Source organism: Poecilia reticulata, chromosome 17 (assembly GCF_904066995.2).
Source record: "Poecilia reticulata chromosome 17, P_reticulata-male-v2, whole genome shotgun sequence".
Lineage (NCBI taxonomy): Eukaryota > Metazoa > Chordata > Actinopteri > Cyprinodontiformes > Poeciliidae > Poecilia > Poecilia reticulata.
This window is the reverse complement of record NC_088846.1, coordinates 221,053-246,284: the sequence shown is the minus strand read 5'-3', so window position 1 is coordinate 246,284 and position 25,232 is coordinate 221,053. Positions and strand designations below refer to the sequence as shown.

Below are 25,232 nucleotides of genomic sequence, written 5' to 3'. Positions count from 1 at the left end.
CTTGATTTCTGCTTTGTTTCAACTGCTATTAAAACGCAATTTTAATCGCGATTTAATTTAATTTATTTTTAAAAAGAAAGATTTTGGCAATTATTTTAGGAAGGTGACCATTCAAAAATGCGGAAGTGATTAGGAAGAGGAAGTTCCACCCGCTAGGTTCTTATTATTGGCTGAGGGGAGCAACGTGGTTGTCCTATTGGTTGGTTTTAATATGTGCGTCATAGTTACCGGCGACCTGCATTGTTTACGTCTACGATAAAGCAGGTGAGGGTTGGCGCTGGGAACGCACAGCTTCGGATCTGTCACGTGCTTTCATTTTTGCGAAATGTCAAGAACGGAAGACAGTGGTGCAGTTTCTGTCTGGTGTGAGTTTAATTAGCTAAGGTCGTAACACGTCGCTCGTGTTTCTTAAATATTTAGCTGCTGAAACTTGTTTAAAGTAGCGCACATGTAAGACATATGCGGTGGGAAAACCTCTCCTTCGTTTGTTTCGGTTTGTGTCCCTTCTGGGACGCTCCTCATTCACTGTCAGCTGATTCAAAGCGGAAAGAATAAGATAAACTGATGGAATAATCTTGGCGCTCTCCCTCGTGCTGGGACAACACGTTGGTTGGCAAACGAATGTAGCCTACATGTTTATTTGTCTTCTTCAAGAACATTGTTATTGAAAAAGAATAGGGAACCAATACTTTTGGGGAGGGAGACTCAAAGATGTCCGTCCAGTCTGCTTGAATGATTTGAAGCCATTTCAGCGACTCAGCTTGATGAAAGCGCGTGCGGAGTTCCTCCTTTTAACCCTCACGAGCCAGCATGTCGGACACGGACAGGTCTCTGACCGCTATCCGAAAGCTCAGCTACGCTGCGGGACACTTTCTCAACGACCTGTGCGCTTCCATGTGGTTCACATACTTACTGGTGTTCTACCACTCGGTGCTGGGATTCCAGAACACGAATGCAGGTGAGTCAGTCTGTCTGAATAATATCGTTTTATTCTCCACTTCTAGGTAAATGATTATTTCACAGTTTTGTTTTTTTGCTTATTCAGAATTGCATGTAGATACTAAAAAAAATTATCACAAAAATGCTGAGCTACGTGAAACTAATGTTACTGGTGGTGAAACGGTGTGATCCGTGAAACTTGCTTTATACTTGTAGCACCTCAACATTAGATTTTTTATTTCTAGTCCTGTTACACTGGGTCCATGTTAACATCCACATTATCTCGAGTGGGCCAGCATGTGAATATAATACTCTGATAAGAGTTTTTAAAGCACCTGTCTGAAAACGTTCAAAATAATTTACAGAAAAATCAACTATTTTGAGTTTACTTGGGTTCCAGATGAATCCCTCTGGAACATCTGGAGATTATTGTGGACAGAAATCAGGATGAGTGGCTTTGTGGGATCTGGACAGTGTCGTTCAGATCTGTTTCAAATGTAACAAAATTGGTGTACAACTTGAGAACCTTGTGTTTTGCCAAATCAAACCTAACCTGGACTTATTCGACACTGAAGACACTTAGAACCCAGTAAAAGTTAAAGTTTGACTATTTATTTTTTTGAATTTGGTTAATATTTGAGTTTGCACAAAGCTTCACAGGTCTGAAACTGAGTCATTATAAGTAAGCATGATCACATTTCACTTGCAGAAGTATTTTAACTTTTATCCGATTCTTACTTTCATTTAAAACGACAAGAATGGTCCCTGAGTGTGGGAATCAAAATGAACGGCTTGATTTCAGCTGTTCATTTTGAGCTCAGAACTAGTTTTCAGTGAATGAGTGTCTAACCTCCCTGACTGAGTTGTGTTTATTATTTTCATAGATTTTTACTCATCTGGCTTGTTTTAGGGTGATTGGCTCCAGGTGCTGTTCAGTGTTTCATTTGGGACACACGGTGTTCTAAATACTCTTTATGACTAATCTAATGGTCAGGTCTTTACATTGCGCAGTGTTTCTGAAAGGTAATTTGATCTTTTAGAGATTTCTTCTGTGGATGACTATTTTTCTACATTTAATAATCAGATCACCAAATATCCAGAGTTGTGTTTGTCTCAGAGGCTATTTGAAAGTGCATGTTCCACATAATTATTTCAATAATTAAGGGGAAAATGTAACCAAATCAACTTGACCCTATATAAAAAAATATAGGGTAGCCTTCATAAGTCAACATAGCAAAGTTCCACTGAGTACAAAAAAAATGGTAATTTGGACTTTAAAAGCCCTAAAAAGAACTTATAGTTTTTTGTACTTAAAAATGCAGACATTTTAGATTTAGAAAATCTAAAAAGATGATAAAGATGGCAAGCTCTGTTCTGGGAACAGTTGGAGAGTATTGTGGACAGATGTCAAGAAAATTATGAACAACTTCATCAGACTGCTATACAAGTGTCTTCAGTTAGACGCTACGTCAGAACCACTGAAATACTGACTGCTACAGAGGAACCTTCCTGCCCACAGCCATAAGCATTTTCAACAACTCTTGGGAGAAACTCTTGTAAAAATGAGTTGCAACAATCCTTTTGGGATTAATACATTATTTTTCAATTGAAGTGAATTATTTTGTGGACTGATGAAACATAAAATGTTGCACTCTACAGAAAAAACCTTAGATCTAGAGATGCCATATTTGGTGAATACATTAGTGCTAAGGATGGTGTAACCAGAAGGTTATGGAAGCAGTTACTTTTTCACAAAGGACCCCGTTGGTTTGGATTGCTTGTTGCCCCTAATAAATAAAATATATTTTTAAATAAACATTTTCTAATTATTCAGGTTATCTTTGATATTGCCATTTGTTTGATGCAAACATTTATCTGAGACCTAGAAAGCAAAACCTTAAGAAACATGCAAGGTGGCAAATCATTTTATGACATCCTGTTATTTCTTTGAATTTAAAGAGATATACAATTTATATCCAAAGTAGTAATTTCCACTTTCAGTTTTTATTGCGTTCTTGCAAAATATGCTTAAATGTCTCTAGATACACAGTAAATCTTACTGTAGCTGCAAGGCGCCCACATAGGCTCTCTTAAAGTAAATTTAATTCCCATTACATTTAAGTTTACCACCATATCTGTTCTGTTTAATTCAGTCAGTATTATAGAATTGCTCATCTGTAACCATTTGTGTGTGCTGCAGGTCTCTTGTTGCTGGTTGGTCAGATAGCTGATGCCATCTGTACACCCCTGGTTGGCTATGAGTCGGACCAAACCTCTGGTTGTGGAAACTATGGCAAGCGGAAGACCTGGCATTTGGTTGGTGAGTTTGTTACTACAGTTGGACAGACAGAATGCGTCACATTGCAGTCTCATGTTACTGCAGCACAAGGTTTAGAAATGATTTACCTTCCTTTAGGAATCATGAAGGTTTGTTCATTTGCTCTTGTTGTAAACTCAGAAGTTTCCAGTTCAAGGTATAAAAACTGTTTTATAGTTTCTTGGTTTTAAATTCCTTGGGCCTTTTATTTTTCAGATAAACACTAGAATTTCTTAGTGTATTGGTGTTTATTTACATCATTTAGTGTTACTGGCATGTGAATAATTCAGAAAAGAGCTCATCACATGTAGTGTATGTTAATCGGCTCCTTCTATTTGTCTGTAATTAATACACAGATATTTAAAAGATAAGGACGGGGTATTAAAGTATTGAGATCAACCACTGGCGTCCCAACTGGACCATGCTCTGTGCCAGCTCAGCTGACATTGTGCTTTACAAGGTCCTTTAATGACATCTGCTCAGGGGAACATGGTGTGATCTATAAAGTGTTATGAGCTCAGTTGACCTGACAGGAGCAAACCATCTTCCGACACCTGCAAGCATCAGAACGTCCCAAATGGTTTCCAGGTTTAGATCTAATCTGCACCTGTGGAGGACCAATAGTAACTCTGGGACTTGTGTATAAAAGAGTGCACAAGCATGCTTTCACACTAAAAATTGGCAAGAGATCATCATGAGAAAACTATTGGGGTCGATGCTCCTTGGGCTGAATAATTGAATGGAGTCAGGTTTCAGTGTATTTAGGTGAGTTTTGGCACTTTGTAGTTTATTGTCCAAAACAAAAAGTTTGCATGGTTACCGTACATTTTTACGACAGGTAAAAAGTTTGCGTATGTTTACGCAAACTTTCACGACACTTTCATTTTTATACTTCCAACTTGTGCGTAAGGTATCACGGCACAAATGTTTTGTGCACATGCACGCATTATACATGAGGCTGCTGGTGCTCGCTGTGGTTAACTTGGCTTTCTAATGTGTTTCTTAGATCTGTAGCTCAAGCTAATTACGCAGTTGATTTCTGTACTTTTGTTGAAAGCAGTTGAGAGTGGATACATTGCCATAAATACAATGTATTTATGGCCAGCTTTTAATTCAATTAATACCTCCATGAGATGATGATGCTTTGGTTTTGTCTTCTTGAGGATGTTTGTTTGGTGCACATGTGTATTCTTGAAACCATGGTTTAGAGCCCAGTTGAAATTCATTAATACATGATTAATCCCAAAAGGAAGTTAAATGTTGTTTTAACTCGTATTATGTTCTTCAGAGAGTTGCTGTAGATGCTGATGACTGTAGGCAGGAAGGATCTCATGTGGCGAGTTTGCAGCCTCTGACTGAAGACGTTGTTGTTGTATGTCATCAGTGTGATGAAGAGGATGCTCAGGGTTGTTAGGAAGTTTCTTCATTTTATGAAGAATCAACCGTTGTACAATAATCTCCAGATATCCCCCAGATGGTTATCAGATAGCTGGTTCTGTCCTTAGAACACAACCAGCCTTCTTTATCAGCTTTTTAGCCATTTTAAGTCCTTTTGACTGTTTCATTCTCGATGGCATGTAAGAAGTTGGCTGCATATTTCTGAAACTTGTTACCGGCTGAGTGAGCACACACTGAAAAACAAAGTTTCACTTCTGAAAAGTCTTTGCTACGTCTACCTTGCTTTGTCCTGACTCTTCTAATAATAGACTGGCTTTTTGCTCACAAGGTAAATTTTCAGGTAACCGTGCACACTGTACCAGCTGGTACTGGTCATTGCCAAAACAAGTCAATTTATTAATTATAGCTCTTATCGTGCTTTGTTGGAACATGAACCTATCATTACTATATTGACTTCCAGGCAGTAAAAAGCCTGGCATTAGTTTACATTTAACAAGGTTTTGTCTGGAGATTTCTTTAATTTTTATCTTCAAAAACTAGAAAACTACAAGTAAAAAAGAAAACATTTGAGGCATAAATCAGAATTTGTAGAATGATCATTTATGTCATTTTGGAGCCATAAGAGTTTTGTTTTGTAACCACAAAGAGTCAAGAGTCTTCAAAACAAGAACCATTTAAGGTATTGTCTTACATGCCTGGGTGAGTACAAGAGGAAGTATCACAAATGATCACATAGACTACTTTTAGCTTTTTTTATTCTCTTGTGTGAAGTAAACTGGAAAGTTGAACGTAAAAAAACTTGAGCTTACTACAGACACTGAATGCAAACAAGCTCTAGGAACTGATGTCGGAACCTTTTTAATCACAAATTCTATGTTAAATGAATCATAATGAGCATTATTGAAGACATTCTTCTTATTTGCAACTGCTTGATGTTGCCTATAACAGAAATGTGTTCAAAGTAGTAGCAACATTACACATTGTAATATAAAATAGTCATACTAATGTAGTAGAGTAATAGAAAACTAGCACCTTCAACTGTCATGAAATGCTTCAGACATGTCATGACGGCACACACCGTCAGTAAAGGAGCAATATTTATGTTACAGACCAACATAATTCATGTTATGGAATGATTGGCCCAACCCCCAGCTTTTAATTCAATTAATACCTTGCAAGATGGTCACGTTGATGCACCGTTTCTATGGGAAAGCTAAGACATGCAGACGAAATGCAGAACGTAGTCAAAGTGTCCTGGAATGAAACGGCCACTCCACTCTTAGTCCATGGGCCAGACCATTTTTTTGTCCATTTCAGGGTGGCAAAGTCTATCAATATTTTTTGAAAAGATGCATGTCTCTAGTTAATATTTTGGTATGATAGCCCTTCCAAAATGGTAGCCGAGTCATAGTTATCATCTCATGAAGTAAACAACCCCTTTGGAAAAATTCTGTTTTTTGAGACTGGTGTATCTCTGGTTTAGGTTCATGGTATGGACATTTGTCAAAGGTCTGTAATGCAATATTTGGTATCATCTTAAAGGGGACACTCTTGGCTTTCATTTAAGCCATGTTTTGAGTTTCTCTGACCAACACAGAGGTCATTAGAGGTCATTAAACCAAAATTATTTCATATTTTTCCACACCTTTTGACCAAACTAGATACATTTCTTTCATCCCAGTGGTATCCAGGGACATCAGGGACACAAGAGTTAATGACTAAAATACTCAACAGACTCTAAGGAATCAGAAAATGTATGATATGCCTACACTGTCTGTCTATGGGAGGTGATTTGAAGTTACAGACTTGTGCTACAACCTTAACTGGTGTATATGTTGGGGGTTTGTTTAGCGTGTCACTCGGGTCTAGTTTGTTAGTTATAAAAAAGTTAATCAGTAATAGTAGAAATGTACACTTACATAGACTTTAGGATGCTGTATTGGCCTATTTATCAGATTTTATGAGCTTTTCCATCATGGGCTACACAATAGTAGCCCATGATGGCCACATAGAGACACAGCAGAATGAGGGACGAGACCAACCTCATTAAATGACAAATTCTGAGGTAAAAATAAAAAAATTATTTTCAGCTGCTTTCAGCTGCTATTGACAGCATAATTCAGATTATTATATTACATTTCTGCTATCGGATGGGCTATCATATCAAAATATTAACTAGAGACATGTATCTTTTCAAAAAATATTGATAGACTTTGCCACCCTGAAATGGACAAAAATGTCAAATTTTGGCCTCTGGCCCATGGACTATCTGCTACAGGGCAAAGATGGCCACTCGAGTTAAAGATCCTCAGTTGAGTGGCAAAAAGGAAAGACTTCAAACTTGACTTAGACTTGTGCCATAAAGACTTGACCTGGCCTCTGGATTTCAGACGTTAGTTTTTATCCTGTGTAATATATAGACTGACAGGAAGCTGGAATATGAGCTAATGAGCTGGATCATTAGCCCGTAACATTGCTGGGTTATGGGATAACAATCTGTTCATGTTAGCTCTAGCTTCATAGTAATAACCAGATGAATGTTTTTCTAAATGAGTGCTGTACTAAATAACTTTGGATCATTCAATAAACAAGATGAATGTGATTTATCCCCAACATTCTCTCACTGTTAAGCAAGCTGCAAAATTAATACAAGGACACTTCTGGCTGAAAATGTAAAAATAAAGCATGTTGTGTTCTGTTCATTCAGAACTTGACTCTATTCTATTTTTCTAGATGCTCTCCAGTCATTTTTCAGAAGCCTCTTTTTCATTCTGTTTATGTTCAGGCACGCTGAGTGTGGCGGTGTCCTTTGCCTTCATCTTCAACCAATGCCTGGTCTGTGACCCCAACACTCCTCAGTGGGCCAGCTTAATCTACTTTGCCCCATTCATCATCATCTTCCAGTTTGGCTGGGCCGCCACACAGATCTCCCACCTGTCTCTCATCCCAGAGCTGGTCACCTGTGAGCATGCTAAAGTGGAGCTCACTGCATACAGGTAGGATCAGCTCCAAAGCACTGGGCAGGCTGATGGACAGGTCCTGAGTTGGTATTATCCCTGTGTGTATGCAGGTATGCATTCACTGTCATAGCCAACATCACAGTGTATGCCCTTGCTTACCTGCTGTTCCACGGTCAGGCTGGAGAGGATGAAGACTCTCTTGGACCAGCAGACACTAACATCTTCAGGGTGAGGACATGGAGGCTTTTTCTGATATTTAACTGATGGCGAAGTTAAGTAAATGTCACTGTCTCTTTTTAGAAAGTGAAAGCTCTTTAAGTGGCTGACCCAGGAGGAAATATTTAGTGACTTTTTCTTATCCCTGGACCTCTCAGAACTTCACACTGTGCAGTGGATTCTTGATCTTTAAAGTTTTTTTTGTTGTTGTTTTTTTTGGAAGTAATCTGAAAAGTGTGGCATGCATTTTTTAAATTCAGTCTCGAGTCAGTTTTAAACAGAACAGTCTTCCACTACAAGTCCAGTTGAGTCATCAAGGGAAGACTTGGAGACTTGTCCTGGATAATATGGCTGAAAAAATTACTGAAATGTAATCATCGATAATTATTGATGGTTTTTTTTTTAACTTAAATATCTGAAATGCTGCCAAACTGGTTGCTTGACCTTCCCGTGTTTTTTTTTTTTTTTTTTTGCTCCATGACATTGGTTTTATCTTGAAGCAGTTATGAGGAACAGTGGCAAAACGCATGTTTCTCAACAAGTTGTTGCTAGGTAACCATAAAGAGTGAGTGAATTGATGTCACTCACCTAGATGGCCGTGAGAGCTTGAGGCGCTAAAGCCTTTCCTCTGCTTTGAACTCCTGTCTCTGGACTGAAGTTCAGTGAATATTCTCAACATTGAATATTTTATCAGATGTATTATCTATTGATATTGATCGCAATACACGGTCTCCCCCAGTGTATTATAAGCCTGGCGGCCCACCAAAGGGCACATCAAACCGCATTCTAGGACAGAATATTAACAGCCTCTCAGCTTTCAGAGTTTAATAAACAACGATAAATTACAAAATTGTGAGATGTACAATCAAAGCTAACGAACATCTCCATATAGAGCATAACACTATGCAAGATATTTTATTAGTAATTTCTTTCTGCAGGTCTATTTTGTTATAGGAAAGTATTTCAATATTCCAACCATCCATTTTCTAACACCCTTGTCCCTCAGTGGGGTCAGGAGGTGCTGGTGCCTCTCCAGCTAACGTTCCGGGCGAGAGGCGGGGTCACCCTGGACAGGTAGCCAGTCTGTCGCAGGGCAACACAGAGACACACAACCATGCACACACACACTCACACCTAGGGGCAATTTGGAGAGACCAATTAACCTGACAGTCATGTTTTTAGACTGTTGGAGGAAACCGGAGTACCTGGAGAAAACCCACCATGCACAGGGAGAACATGGAGACTCCATGCAGAAAGACCGGGGCCGGGAATCGAACCCAGAACCTTCTTGCTGCAAGGCAACAGCTCTACCAGCTGCACCACTGTGCAGCTCTATTTCAATATTCAAACCCGCAATTTAGCAAGATATGTAAAGCAGAGCTGGACCACCAGACATATTTTGTCTTTACAGAATTACACTATTAAAATATAAACAAGGGCACAATGCAACCTTTTAGTGACGGTAATCTATAAAACAAAGAACTTCCTGTTTGCTGCAGTGGAGATGAAGACGGTCCATTCAGGACAGCAGAGCTGCAGCAAACTTTAACTGGAACTGCAGAAAAAAGAAAAAAACAAAAGCAAAAATGTAATTGTTAATGAATGTCACCATGAGAAAAACCTACTGAGTTTTGCTTAAAAAAAACTTTATAAAAAATTTAAATCACACATTTTTGACTCATGGCCAAAAATGACTTTCTTTGTTTTGCAAAAAAGAAAGTTATTTGCGCTTGTCAGAAATCTTTTCTTGCTATTCTAAGTTTTTGTTTGTGACTCAAAGTTTTGCTTGTGATTCTCACATGGCGCCTTGAGCAGGGACTAAAGTCACAACAAAAGATTTGATGTGTGCAAATAAAGGTTTGCACACATCAATGTATGAGTTATTTAATTAAAAAAAGATTTTTAAACCTTTATTTTTAAAGGAATTATTACAATTCCAAAAGTTTTGATTACAATTGTATTTTACTTAACTGAGGTTAGTTTTTTGTTTCCATTGAATAATTGGGAAACAAATTTAACTTCATACTCTACGTCATACCCTAAACTTAAAGTCTGGATTGAGTGTTTTTTTCCCCCATCGTGGTAGTTCAGGGTGAGTTATTTTTAATTCTAAATGAATATCTTTGTAGGACTTTTATTTAAGTGTTATTCTCCTTCAAGATACATTTACCTAACGCTAAAATAAATGCAATGTACATTATGCAGGAAAAGAAATTAGAAGATCGGATATATCCATTATGGAGATGATCGGTTTTGGACGGGCGATGTGCCCTTATTGTATAAGTAATACTGAAGAATGACTGATATCATTAACGGTACAGGGAAGAAGCTTTTAGTTATCTTGCTTTGCTAGCAAAGTCGTTAGCTAGCAGCTAGCTAATAGCACAACAACAACAGCCTAATGTCTGTCTGATAAAAATAGTGAATCGATAGATAAGAACAGTTTCTCCTCACCTGGCTGTCTCCTCCCCTCAGTAGTTCTTCAGAGAAAGGCAGACGCAGAGGCCTGTCAGTGTCTGTTGTATTTCATTACCTCTCTGCTTAAACCGCGACTCCGAGCTGAAGCAGAAACGATACTTCAACGTTTTCCGTCATCTGACAAGCAGCAAGTCTCCACTTTATTCACCAAAAACGATTTTTATAATTAATCTGTAATCTGGAACGTTCGCTACGTTGAGCTCCAGTTAGCCGCCTTATCTCACTGTGCGAGAGGCAACTGGGTCATGGGTCACGGGCAAAAGGTCAAAGGTAACAATAAGACCGGCTTATTATGTTGTACAAAAAACCCCAACAAAAAACTAATAATTTTAGTACATGTTATTATGTGTCAGAAGAGGACTTAGAAAATAATAATACCAAAAAAATAAAAAATTGACCAAAAGGGCACTTGGGGGCACGGAGCAAAAAGGACAGGTGCTCAAGCACCCCCAGCCCCCCCCCCTCTGCACGTGCCTGCTGTAAAGTTTATGTCTGTGGTCCCGGTTGGCCGGAGCGTTGGTGGATAACGAGCAGCGCTAACCTCATCATGCAGGTTCAGCCCGGTGAGGAGCTTTCACGCTCTCCTCGGAGTCACGCATCACACTGATTTTATATTATTTTATTTATTTTTTTGTATTATTTTTCCGGTTACACGATGCATCAAACCATATCAAATGTGTTGTGTACTTGGAGTTAATGCACGCAGAGATCTGAGAAACTCGTCCCATAAACTCGATCAACCAGAATAGTTTCTGTGACGATTAAAAACTCAACAGACACGAAATGTTAGAGCTACCGAAGCCACATTAGCAGCATTGAATTAAATCTCCTGTTTGTTGCGCATCTCTGCGTAGAGCAGCAGATTACAGGGCCGCTCCAAGCCTGTTTGAGGCCTTGAGCAGAATTTGATTTAGGGGCCCCTCTTGCTGCTAAAAACATCAGCAGCTCTAACAGCTTCTGTGTTGGATTTAGTGAAATATGGGAGAAGGGAGTTTAACTGGCCAGCATAAAAAGAAATAAGTTATAATTGCAATTTACTAATTTGTATTTGTAAATTCAAAGATTAAACTCACAGCATCACATTGTTGCTATGGTTACAAAACAATCTAACTATGAATATTGTTCTTTGAAGCTTTACTAAATAAACTTTCCAGCTCCTTAAAATCTTGTATTTAAATGTTAAACAATTTAAAATCATTTAGTTTATGTATGCCTAAAGAACTGAATAACATTTAACAGCATTGATCATCTCAATAAACAAGTGTTACATTTATGTATCTGTGGTCTGTTTTAAAGTATTGGTGTTTATGGGGCCCCTGAAGCCCCTGAAGCCCTGATGGAGCCGCTGACTTAATTTGGATTAAAGAGAAATGCATATTTGTTGTTTTTAGACTAATTGTGGGTTTAAATAGCATTTCACTGGAGATGTTTTCCTGTAACATATAATTACACAGTAATACTTTTACATTTCCTGTCAACTTAACATCTTTTAATACAAAAACACGGTGGACGCCTCGACGCCCCGACCACTGGGCTTAGCAGGTTGAAACCCTGCAATATATATTGATTTATTGTCCTGCCTTAGTATAGACTGAGGTTTTTTTGTTGGTTTTGTACTGTTGTTGAGTTAAGTTGAATCGGACTGGATTAAGAATTTGTGTAACATCGGTTTTCAAGACTTTCTATGGTTTCTCATCTGAATTTCAGTCTGGACTTTCTCTAGAGCGTCTGAAGAGGCTTAAACCATTTGACTGCAGCTCTGACTGCATGTTTGGGACGAAGCTCCGTGTGGCGCCCCAGACAGGTTTCCTTCCAGGGTTCTGCTGTTTTTAGCTCCACCATCTTCCCTGTCAGACAATCAGAGCCTGGGATTTTGTTTTGGATCATTTCCAGCATCTTCGCTGAATCCTTTTGTCTGTGACTTGGTGTGAATTGAACCAACAAATAAACAAGTGTGTAATATAGTGCTGTACTTGAACCCAGAACCTATCACTGATTGTGTTGGGGATCGGCGCTGTCTTCGCTGCTTTCTTCCACCTGGGAACCACAGAGCGTCCCAATCACCAAGCCAGCAGGGACTCTGGAGGAGAGGAGGAGGAAGAGGAGGAGGAAGGGGAGCGAAGGCCGCTGCTACCTTCTTCCACTGTTTCTTCATCCCTTCTGCAGTGGAAATGTTGGCTCCAGCAGCCTTCCTTCTACCAGGTGAGCCTCTCCACTGGTCCCAGAGCAAACGCAGCTTGTTGGAGAGCAGCTTGACAGCAGAGCATTGTGTGTGTGCAGGTGGCCTTACTCTACATGTCCACCAGGTTAATCGTCAATCTGTCCCAGACCTACATCTCCATGTATCTCATAAACACTCTTGGCCTGCCCAAGGTAAAATTCATTTATGTCACTCATGTATTTGGTTTTCATTCACATAATTAACTTTTTATACTGCTTTTCAAACAGAAATATATCGCTACAATCCCCTTAATGATGTATCTGAGCGGCTTCCTGTCCTCCTTCATCATGAAGCCCGTCAGTAAACGCATTGGAAAAAGTGTAAGCAGAGTCTTCCACATACTGGAAACACGTCTTCAGTGCTCGATGGTCTGAAATATTTTAGTTTGACAAAAAAGCAAACAGATTTGAAAATAACCTGAGTTGAGTTAAAACCACTCTAATTCCAGCACAGCATCGCTCGGATACTGCCAGGCTGGTTTAGAATAACTGTTCCATTTCAGATCAACATTTAGGATTGGGATGAATAGTTTTGGTTAAATAAACCCACCCCTGTATTTGGAGTTATTTTCCCAGATGAAGCTCAGACCAGACAGGCTTGTTTTGTTGTTGTTGGCCTCATCAGATTAAACAGGCCTTGAAAAAGTAACAGGAACTGAATCTGACTCGTTTTTTGTTTTTTTTACCACATTCCTAAAACAAGGAAGTGAGAAACATGAAGCGCTGAATGTGGAATCTCACCTGATTATCTCTTTTTCTGTTTGTTTAGCTCACTTACTTTGTGGGCCTCCTGCTAATCATGGCCTTCTCTTACTGGGTGCTGCTGGATGACAAGATGGGTCAGCAGATCTACGGGGCTGCGGTGCTGCTGGGGGTCGGCTCGGCCACCATCCTGGTCATATCCCTATCCATGACCGCTGAGCTGATCTCAGATCAGACGGTAAGTCCTCCAGCCTCCTGTTCCGGAGGAAGAGAGTAGATAAGAGGAAGTGAGCTGAAGACCTCTTTATTACGTACAGCAGCCAGTTCTGATTTGTGTCTCTGCCTCTGCAGCAAAGCGGAGCGTTTGTGTACGGAGCCATGAGCTTCACCGATAAACTGGCCAATGGAGTCGCAGTCATGATGATTCAAGCTATGCACCCCTGCCAGTTAGTATACAAACACACACACGTGTTGACGTGGCTATCTTTGTGGGGATTTTCCATTGACTTCCATTCATTTCTGCAGTCTAAACCAGTGTTTTTCAACCTTTTTTGAGCGAAGGTACATTGTTTTAATTGAAAAAATCACGAGGCAAAATGGAAACAAAGATACTCTGTAGCCGCCTCTATTACATATATAGTCATTCTTATCAAAGTATCTTGAATAGGAATCAAATAAACACAAAAATGTATTTTTATCACATTTTACATTTCTTACTTTAAATTGCACTAAACATGTCCACTTCAAAAAAACACCTGAACTGTCACAACACTGAGGTGTTAAATTTAAAGAAGTTGTAGAAACTTCAAAGTGTTTTACAAACTAATCCACAAGCATCTTATAGCCGGAATACAGAAAATAATTCTTATTCTAAAAGAAGCAATAATATTTGGGAAACGTTTCACTTCATATTCACTGTTACAATATGAAGAGTTGCCTGTACAAAATATCTGTATATTTTACCCTCCTAGTGTGAAACCTGAGCATGTTTGGATGAAAACAGCTGATTTCGTGGCAGAAATTGTAGAAAGACAAAGCTCTTCCTCAACATCTCTGTCTCTCTCTGGTTTTAGTTTTTATAGTAGCCAGGCTAGAGAAGCTCACTTCACAGACATGTTGTGGGAAATGGACCCACATTCCCAATTCCAACTACTGCCGAGATTCACTGACTTTTTCATCACAGTCTTGCTAGATGCAATGCTCTCACTGCTACCTGTAACCATAGACATATATAAGAGTAGACCCCGCATTGGCTGCTCCGGTGCAGGAAATACGGCGGCCATCTTGGAGAGGTATAGCCTCCGACTTTGCTCAACCAAAACAGCAGAAGATGCCTCAACACTGAGGGATATTGTTGTTCTGATAGATGGACTATTGATGTGAGGCTCCACAGAGAACATTTCACAGGTAAGATGTTGTGATTAGAATATTACTTTACTGTATTTATGTCCACCGGTGGTATTGGCTGAGATACCAGCTAATATTAGCTACAGTGCTTGGTGTAATACAGGTTCAGCCGCTATGAAGGATAACTGAGATTCTGTAAATCTAAATAAATAATTATTTTCTATTATTGACTTAGATTATCTGACACAAGAGCCTATATTAGAAATGAAACAATATAACACACTTATATTATGTGTTATAACATTCACCAACAAAGTTTACACAGGTGGTAAAGACTATTATTTATATGTATTTCTTTCACTAGTGTTCCCACCAGTCTAGGGGGGCCAGGTCGCAACATGAAGGATCCATCCTCCTCCGATCTCAACATCCGACACACACAAAATTGAACAGTTGATAATGATTTATTTTTTAAAACAGGTATATCTTTTTTTTATCAAGATGTTACAACTGGAGTACCTGGCTTCAGAGTGAGCTATCGCCGAAAACAACAAACAAAACGAACCTATCTAAATAATAAGAGAAGCTTACCTAATCAAAAGTAAATAAACCAAAGTACAAAAAAACTTACCTTCCTAACCTAAGAAAAACATGAGAAAACTAAGGAAACATAAACGGCAACTCACTCCTACACTCCAGAACTCTAACACAGATAAACAAAGGCAAAGGGTGTGGCCGGTGGAGATGAGTCGAGGATGGAACACAGGAAGTCCGCGTCAACGTCTTTTATGTCCGTCCCCTCCGGAAAGCAGCCAATGGGGACATCTCCGTCGTCTTCTTGGAATCAATCAATCAGGGACGGGCACCTGCCGACTCATTTATAATCAACTGTACGCCGTCAGTCGTAACACCCCCTTTCCTAAGAATTAAACACACCCCCAAGTGTTTAATTCACATGGGAAAACTAAAAAATTCTAGACAAAGCATCAGCTATTACATTATCCTTACCCTTTTTGTAGTTAATCTGCAAGTTAAAGCCTTGCAGAAGCAGAGACCAGCGCATCAGTCGATGATTGGAGTTGCGCATTTGGGAGACAAAAACTAGCGGGTTATGATCAGTAAATACTTGTACAGGTTGCGCACTAGAACCAAGATAAACTTCGAAGTTCTGTAAAGCAAGTAATAAAGCAAGAGCTTCTTTTTCAATTGTACTGTAATAAAGCTGATGTCTGTTAAACTTTTTTGAGAAGTAGCAGACAGGATGGTCTATGCCTTGCTCATCTTCTTGCAGAAGAACAGCTCCGGCGCCAGACAAACTGGCATCAACTTCAAGTTTAAAGGAACGTTCGAAGTTTGGCGCAGCCAGCACTGGTGCACTGCACAACAATGCTTTGGCAGACTCAAACGCAACCTGACAAGATGAAGACCAGACAAAATTTTTCAAAGGACTAACAAGTTCAGTGAGTGGGCTAACTACAGCTGAAAAGTTTTTACAAAACCCGCGATAGAAACCACACATTCCCAAAAAGCGACGCAAATCTTTTTTTGTTTGTGGGACAGGAAAATCGATTATTGCCTGCACTTTAGCAGCAATAGGACGCACTTGTCCTTGACCAACCTGTTTTCCTAAGTAGGTGATAGTGGCTTTACCAAACTCGCATTTAGAAAGATTTAATGTGAGAGAAGCATCACGAAAACGATTGAACACTTCTGAAAGAGTTTCCAGATGTTCTGACCAAGTAGCGGAATAAATTACTACATCATCCAAATATGCTTCACAATTTTTCACTCCAAATAACACCTTTTGCATTAAACGTTGGAATGTAGCGGGTGCATTACGCAGCCCGAAAGGCATAACGGTATATTGCAGGAAAGAATCGGGAGTCACAAAAGCAGAAATTTCAGAAGCCCTGGGTGTTAATGGGACTTGCCAATAACCTTTTAACAGGTCCAATTTGGTAACAAATTTGGCGGAGCCAACACGATCAATGCAGTCCTCCATTCTCGGAAGCGGAAAAGAATCGGCCTTAGTGACAGCATTAACTTTTCTGTAATCGGTGCAAAATCGAGATGTGTTGTCTGGTTTCGAGACCAGAATACAGGGCGAACTCCACGCGCTGTTACTGGGCACCGCTAAACCATGTTCAACCAGGTAAGCCACTTCTTGTTGCATTAAAACACGCTTCGTTGGATTTATTCTATAAGCATGTTGTTTGATTGGTTTCTCAACTTCCACATCAATATCATGGAAAAGCGCAGATGTTTGCTGTGGATGATCTGAGAAAAGCAACACATTAGTTTCAATCAGATCAACAACATCTTTTCGGGCAGATTGTGACAAATGAGATAGGAAAGATTCCAGGTTTCCCAACACTTCTGAGTTCCTCAAACGAGCCATAGGCATACAACCGCTGTTCTCCCTCAAATCGTCATCGGCCAGATGATAGAGTGGGGTTGAAGAGCAAATAGAAATGGGGGCTACAAAAGAGATTTTATCGACAACGCCTTCTCTGGAAACATAACGTTTAAGCATGTTAATATGACAAACCCTCATTTTTCGTTTTCGATCAGGAGTCTTAATCACATAGTTCGTCTCATTTATTTTTCTGTCCACTTCATATGGTCCAGAAAATTGTGCATGAAGACTAGATCCACTTATAGGAAGCAACACCAAAACCTTTTCACCAGGGATAAAATTTCTGATCACAGATTTTTTATCATAACGAGCTTTCATTTTACTTTGGGCCTTAGCCAGGTTTTCTTGGGCCAGCTGACATGCATGAAAGAGACGCTCTCTAAAACTGCTAACATAATCAAGAACATTATGCTCAGTTTGATGCGACTCTGACAACCATTTCTCTTTAACGAGTTTGAGTGGACCGCGAACAGTGTGTCCAAATACCAAATCTGCCGGACTGAATCCAAGGGATTCCTGAATGGTTTCTCTAACTGCAAATAGCAGAAGTGGAAGACCCTCATCCCAACTTTTACTAGATTCAAGGCAGTATTTGCGCAACATAGTTTTTAGGGTTTGATGAAATCTCTCGAGCGCACCCTGGGACTGTGGATGATAGGGGCTGGAGGTTTGATGTTGAATTTTCAGTTCATTCATAACCTGCGCAAACACTTTTGACATAAAATTTGTCCCTTGATCCGTTTGAACAACTTTAGGTAAACCAAAAGTTGAAAAAATTTTGTGAGGGCTTTCACAATGTTCTTCGCCTTTAACGTGCGTAATGGAATTGCTTCCGGAAAACGAGTGGCAGCACACATTATAGTCAAGATGTACTGATACCCCGACTTGGTCTTTGGCAAAGGGCCGACACAGTCCAATAAAACTCGTTCAAATGGTTCGCCTAGCGCTGGAATGGGATGAAGCGGCGCTGGAGAAATTGGTTTATTTGGCTTTCCAACCAATTGGCATGTGTGACATGATCTACAATAATTCACTACGTCAGACTTTAAACCAGGCCAAAAAAAATTACGTAACACCCGGTGATAAGTTTTTTTAACACCACAATGTCCAGCCAAGTTGGCATCATGTGCAAGACTCAAAATCTGAAGTCTGTAATCTTGTGGCACAACCACCTGATTTATTCGATGCAGATCACCTGAATCTGGGGACCAAGATCTCATCAGAACACCGTTTTCAGCAAAATATGTCACTTGGGCTTTAGATCCACTCTTATCTACAACAGAAAAGCAAGAAATCAATGACGGATCATTCTGCTGCGCTTTGATCAATATCTCCTTAGTAATATTTAAACTCAAAGTTACGTCTGCAGGAATAAGTTCAGGAACGTCACCTTTTGACACTGTTACAGAGTCACTTGCATCAAAACCATTTTCATCAAGTGTAGCCATAAATGACCCAGACAAATCTACGATTTCCCCCATTTTACGAGCCTGCGCGCGTGTAATTGCGCATGCAGGAAACTCATTCAAAGTAACAGCTGATTCAGTAACAAGGGTAACCGAAATTGGGTCATCAACAACTTCCGGTGTAGGAAACACTTTTCCGCCAGCCAAGTCATTACCGAGAATGAAAGAAACTCCTTCAATTGGTAACCGCGGACGCACGGCTACTTTAACGCGTCCCGAAACTAATGGTGAATACAAGTGCACCATATGCAGAGGGGCTTTGGTGACGCTCATTTTTATTCCCCACACAAGAATATCTGAACCACAAGATGTTTGCGTAGATAAAGGCAGCACAGATTCTAACAAAAAAGAGTGATAAGCACCTGTATCCCTAAGGATTGTGATTGGAACTTTATCCTTTTCCTCACCCGTCAAAGAAACAAAACCTTGCGAAATAAATGGCAAAAACTGCGGATCAACATCAACTTCAGGTTTTTGTTGAATGTCACCGCGTACATTTGGCTGGGAAGCGGACTTTATTAATCCCACACCCGCAGGAGTTTTTATACTCTTAGCTTCTTTTTCCTTCAAGACGGGGCACGCAGCAATTAAATGTCCAGGTGCGTGACAGTAAAAGCACTCACGATTGTTAGCTTTTAAGTTAACTGCTGGCACATTTCAACTCACTGAGAGATTTTTTCGTTCGGACAAATTTTCCTGAAACGAATTCTGTGAAAAAAACACATTTTTGTGAGTCAAAATAAATTCGTCAGCCAAAAGTGCTGCTTTAGTTAAAGATGACGCTTTCTGTTCATTTAAATAAGTCACAATACGTTCAGGTAGACACTTTTTAAACTCTTCCAACAAAATAAGTGATTTTAAATCATCAATAGTTTTAACTTCACACGAACAACACCATTTATCAAACAAAACATTCTTCTGTCGCGCAAACTCAACGAATGTCTGATTAGCAGTTTTATTAAGATTTCTGAATTTTTGACGATATGCTTCCGGGACAAGTTCATAAGCTTGCAACACAGTTTTCTTAAGAATATCATAATCTAAACTCTGCTCAAAAGACAAGCTCGAACACACTTCTTGAGCCTTTCCAACAAATTTACACTGCACCAAAATGGACCAGAATTCCTTTGGCCAGCTCAAGGCAGCGGCTATGTGCTCAAATGCGCCAAAATAAGAGTCGACCTCAGACTCACGAAATTGCGGGACCAATGTGATGTGCTTACCAATGTCAAAAGTAACAGAAACAGAAGAATCTGTGCTTGGTGGTTTTGGTGAAGCTGCAGGTGCTCTGTTTTGAAGCTCAAGAGCTCTGATCCGAAGATGCATGGCTTCCACTTCCAGCTCCTTGTTGCGGTTCTCCACCTCCCTTATATGGAGTGTGAGACGCAGATCCTCCGACGACATACCTTCAAGAGGTTTAGAGTCTTGATTGAACTCTGAGACTGCAGCAGGTGCATCAGCCAATGTCAAGTCACCAACCGCTCCAAGTGCGGCGTCTCCGGCTTCCTTCATTGCAACCGTTTGCAGCACACCTTTATCCACCAGTTTCTCACACAGCGTTTCCTTCAGTTCTGATTTTCGATCACTGTAAGACACCTCAACATTATAATGGTCAGCCACAATAAGCAGATCCGCTTTCTTACATTTGTCCAATTTTACCCAAGAAGGTGAACGTACAAAGTCATCAAGGGAAAACCCCTTCTCCATAATTCCCCGGTGCACAAAATAAAACTGCCAATCAGAAAAATAAACACTTACCGAACACAATGAAAGAAGACACATAAAACAAAACCAAGATTCAAAAGTGGGAGTAGTTTGAACGGACGAGCCCCCAATTCATGTTACGACCAGTCTAGGGGGGCCAGGTCGCAACATGAAGGATCCATCCTCCTCCGATCTCAACATCCGACACACACAAAATTGAACAGTTGATAATGATTTATTTTTTAAAACAGGTATATCTTTTTTTTATCAAGATGTTACAACTGGAGTACCTGGCTTCAGAGTGAGCTATCGCCGAAAACAACAAACAAAACGAACCTATCTAAATAATAAGAGAAGCTTACCTAATCAAAAGTAAATAAACCAAAGTACAAAAAAACTTACCTTCCTAACCTAAGAAAAACATGAGAAAACTAAGGAAACATAAACGGCAACTCACTCCTACACTCCAGAACTCTAACACAGATAAACAAAGGCAAAGGGTGTGGCCGGTGGAGATGAGTCGAGGATGGAACACAGGAAGTCCGCGTCAACGTCTTTTATGTCCGTCCCCTCCGGAAAGCAGCCAATGGGGACATCTCCGTCGTCTTCTTGGAATCAATCAATCAGGGACGGGCACCTGCCGACTCATTTATAATCAACTGTACGCCGTCAGTCGTAACACTAGTAAGATACATCCTAAATCTTCAGCTTTTGTTTTGAAAGTTTCCTAAAGACACGATGTGAGGAAGAAGAGGGAGAATCTATAAAGAGAGACGGATTCACTGCAGGATGAATCTCACATCGGATTTTGGACTCAATCTCAGCTGCTGAATCTCTGAAGATAGAACTCGTCGGTTGAAAAACATATACATGTATTATTCAGTATTAATCATTATTTAATTGTGTTTGTATAGTTTTATAAATATGTATTGATATTACTAAATAATTAAATTATGAACGGCTGTGTGCTTTTTAATATGCTCATCATACATCAATATCAGAATATTCCATTCCTATTCTATTGTTATAGCCACTAAGTATATTTAAATATGCTGAACTTAAAAACATACTTAAATAATACAATTGTTTATAAATGTAGCTTTGATTGATGATTGAATATGGTTTCCAGTAACAAAAAAGCGTGTTATGATCGATTAAATGCGCTGATACGTCATTGTGCTGCTAAACACATAACGCTGAGTGGAGTGGTGGACCTCTCCAAGATGGCCGCCCTAAATCTCATCAGCGACAATAGGCCATGAGGCATCTATCCTTATATTATGTCTATGGCTGTAACATTCATGCATCACTAATTCTCTTGTTTTAATGTAAAATGCTCTGTACCTACTGCCATCTAGTGGTAAGAAAATTACATGATTACACCGCTAGTCTCTACTATAGCAGAGACACTCAAAGATGGCATTATTTGCAGATAATTAATTTTCAAACAAATCTTTTAAGACCAATTACCGTATTTTCCGGACTAGAGTGCACCATACTATAAGCCGCTGGTATCTCTGCTGCTCTCGGTTTTCCATAAGGACCCAGCAGAGGGCTGCGTCCTAATAAATCTGCTGGATATAGGACGCAGCCCTCCGCCTCCAAAGCCGAACCATTGATTCGTTTGCGCTGAGCTTACGTGCAGCGGCTCTATTTCCCTCCTGTAGTGCCAGATTGACAGCCCTCAACTTAAAAGCTGCATCATACGAGTTTGAAAACATTTCTCTGTCGTGCCTGCTGCTAGCATGTGCTTGTTCTAAATGAAAATTAGCCGTTATTCTTTGATTTCCAATTTTGACTTCTAATGATTCACTTCCTGCTAGAGAGCCCCCTGGTGGTTGAAGAAAAATCCACAGAAAAGCCGCACCGGGCTACAACCCGCATGGTTCAAAGCTTAGGAAAAAAGTAGCGGCTTATAGTCCAGAAAATACGGTACCGTAGGTGAAATTGAATAATTTCCACGGCACACCTGATGATCAGTCACGGCACACTAGTGTGCCGCGGAACAGTGGTTGAAAAACACTGGTCTAAACCTTACATTTACCCTTTTCCTAACCATCACATACCTAACCTTGACCAAAACTCAATTCACACCTTACTCCTAACTCTGACCCCTGACCCAAAACCAGGGTTTCCCCTTGTGGGGACCAGACTTCGGTCCCCACAACGTAGTATGTGTCAGGAAAATCATCCCCCACAAGGTATTGCAAACAAATGCGCACACACACAAAATGATGCAAAAGTTCCAAAGAACTGACTGCATGTCATGTTTCAGCAGGAACTACATTTTTAATGTACTTTCAATTTCATTGTTTTTATCAATTCTTTGTGAACCTGAATAGCTCAGACTCAACCAAAACCTCATCAGTTTACTCAGGTTAGAAACTGATGACCTTGTTCTCCTGTCTAATTGAGTCAAAAATCCTCCGTGATTAAAAGTGTTTGCTGCTTACAGATTTCTTCTGATTTCTGTGAAATGTCTCAGATCACCAAACGGGTTTAGACAGACCTTTAGTTTTTTATGGTAGTTCTGGCCTTGTTTTCCCATGGAGGACATTTTGTCCACTCACCTCTTGCCTTAACTGAATCAGCTGAGCCTCTTGGAGTAGTTTTTCTTGACTGGACACTTCTTTTATGTCATATGATATAACGTGCATTTATATAACAACTATATATAGCACTTTATTGTGCTTTAAAATGATACTATGTGGCTGGAAAACACATAAATGTGACAGAAGAAATCTGTGGGTTTATTTCCATTTCCCCATTATGTGTTTGTGAAATACATGCAAGTCTTCTTTTTGGATGACTGCTCCCTATAACAACCATACAGGAAGTGTGTTACTATGATCAGTCCATATTTATTCTTGTATAGTCAGACGTTGGGTTCTTGAGCTTCTAATGCTTTACTTGTCCAACGGTCTCTGTCCTGTCTGTCCATCAGTACAGTGGTTTGCTGTCCAGCCTGTGTGTGGTTTTATCACTACATCATGGTCATAGTGACGGGGGGCGTGGCTGTCGTTGCAGCGTTGGCGCTCTGCTCCATCCTCATCTGGCCAATCAGGATCAGAGCACGTGAGTGAAGCTGATGACACAGCAGCACGTTCAGTCTGAGCTCAGCTTTAGTGTTTCTTCTTCTGCTCCTAGGTGGCCTGCAAGTCGTCTCTGATGGTTCCACCTCAGTTAACTAACTGGGCCGCCTTCGCCTTACTGGGAACTCTGCTCTTACATGGACAGTAGGGACTCGCAGTTGTTTCTGAGATTAGTTTCAAGTTTTTTGCTGGAATGTCTGTGAAATCCCAGCTTTAGTAAGACTAAATATTCCTTAACCTCTACACTAAGTGGACACTTAGTTGCCATCATTTTCTAGAAATGTTTAGAACGTGAGATAAAACTATTATATGGGTCCAATTCACTGTGTTCTAGAGATGAGACCTTTCTTTGAGTGAAAGCAAACACAGCAGACTGTATGGTCAGATAAATAGGAGTCCAGCCTTTTCCTGCTTTACCTTTTAAACACTAAGAAAGTATGATGGAGAACATGCGTTCAGTGGATAAACCACTACATCCAGTCCCTCAGACTGGTGGGTAAACGGGACCAGATGGTGAAACCACGCTACGCCCCAATGGCACTTCAACTGGACATGAACAGAAGAGCTGAAGGAGTTCATCATTCATCTTGTAGCGAGGCCACCTGCTGTAATTCCTGTGTTTTTTGTGTGTGTGTTTTTGTTTTATGCAGGGGAAAGAAAAGTGTGGATTTAAAAAAAATATTTAAATCAGTTTGTGTTATACCAAAAAAAACCTCTAATGATCAAACTGAACCTAAAAATTATTGTAAAATGAAATGAAACTTGAATAGTGGAATTGCATCTGACTTTGAAATGCTTAAAAGGGATCAATGTCTATTGCATGTAATGGAATAATGAAGGGAATCTCATTGGTTGAGCAGCACAGCTGAACTACATCTGACTGGGAAGAGCTTTTGACCAAACTGAGCTCCGACTTCGACCATCTAAACTATTACCTGGTCTGCTTCACCTCTGTAAAAAATATTTAATTGATGAAAGGATTATTGTAAAGAAGCTGAAACAATAAAACCTGTCTGTGTTTAAACCTGTCTGCTCTATTGTGTTTTACTGACTTCCGAACGGGTCTGAAATTTTCATCTTGGGTGTATGTCTGCTGTCAGGGACCTAATCTAAAAAAAACCTGGAAATCACAATGCATGATTTATTTTTATTTTTTTATAATTTGTGCGCTACTGCTGCAAATAAGTATTTAAACACCTGTGAAAATCAATGTTGTTTGCTACAGTAGCCTTTGTCTGCAATTAGAGGTAAATTGTTTCCTGTAGTTTTTCGCAAGGTTTGCACTGCAGCAGGGATTTTGGCCCATTCCTCTACACAGATCTTCTCTAGATCAGCCAGGTTTCTGGACTGTCGCTGAGAAACAGAAAATCTCTGGAGGAGCTGAAACTCTGAGGGGTTTAGGTCTGGAGACGGACTAGGCTACTCCAGAACCTTGATATGCTTCGTATGGAGCCACTCCTTGGTTATCCTGGCTGTGTGCTTCAGATCATTTTCATGTTTCATGTTGGAAGACCAGCCACAACACATCTTCAGTGCTCTTAACTGAGGGGAAGGAGGTTGTTCCCCAAAATCTCACAGTAAATTGCCCCAGTCATTTATTATGCTATTGCAGTTGTCCTGTCCCATGTACGGAAAAACTCCTCCAAAGCATGATGCTTCCACCCAAATGCTTCGCAGTAGGGATGGTGTTTTTGGGATGGAACTCATCTTCATCCCCCAAACATGGAGAGTGAAATTAAGACCAAAAAGTTCTATTTTGGTCTCATCTGACCACAACTTTCTCCCACGACTCCTCTGGGTCATAGGCAAACTTAAGATGGGCCTGGACGTGTGCCGATTTAAGCAGGGGAACCTTCCTTGCCATGCATGATTTTAAACCATGTCGTTTTAGTGCATTACCCACAATAACCTTGGAAACGGTGGTGCAAACTCTCTTCAGGTCATTGACCAGCTTCTACCGTGTAGTTGGGCTGATTC

The 25,232-nt window shown here is 40.1% G+C and overlaps 2 protein-coding genes across 2 annotated transcripts in view; one reads left to right on the top strand and one right to left on the bottom strand.

The window, feature by feature from the left end:
- Window positions 1-278: 278 nt before the first annotated feature.
- On the top strand, window positions 279-24,279 carry mfsd12a (major facilitator superfamily domain containing 12a). The gene is made up of 11 exons (XM_008433599.3): window positions 279-958; window positions 3,140-3,259; window positions 7,440-7,650; window positions 7,725-7,842; window positions 12,292-12,510; window positions 12,589-12,681; window positions 12,757-12,849; window positions 13,298-13,468; window positions 13,582-13,676; window positions 23,108-23,238; window positions 23,311-24,279. The coding sequence occupies exons 1-11, from the start codon at window positions 811-813 to the stop codon at window positions 23,352-23,354; spliced, it is 1,443 nt and encodes a 480-aa protein (XP_008431821.1). The 5' UTR covers window positions 279-810; the 3' UTR covers window positions 23,355-24,279.
- The window catches only part of depdc5 (DEP domain containing 5, GATOR1 subcomplex subunit), a 75,000-nt gene continuing 63,148 nt past the window's right edge, over window positions 13,381-25,232 (bottom strand). The window contains exon 42 of the mRNA XM_008433592.3: window positions 13,381-13,485. Coding sequence (XP_008431814.1) covers window positions 13,425-13,485 — 61 coding nt within the window. The 3' untranslated portion in view covers window positions 13,381-13,424. The remainder of the gene's footprint in view (window positions 13,486-25,232) is intronic.

What these genes read in the sequence shown, in the direction of transcription:
- mfsd12a (XM_008433599.3), top strand. Translation starts at nt 811, where the DNA reads ATGTCGGACACGGACAGGTCTCTGACCGCTATCCGAAAGCTCAGCTAC. An exon ending in CAGACACTAACATCTTCAGG is followed by an intron (nt 7,843 to 12,291) that starts GTGAGGACATGG and finishes ACTTGAACCCAG; the next exon opens with AACCTATCACTGATTGTGTT. An exon ending in GCCAATCAGGATCAGAGCAC is followed by an intron (nt 23,239 to 23,310) that starts GTGAGTGAAGCT and finishes TTCTGCTCCTAG; the next exon opens with GTGGCCTGCAAGTCGTCTCT.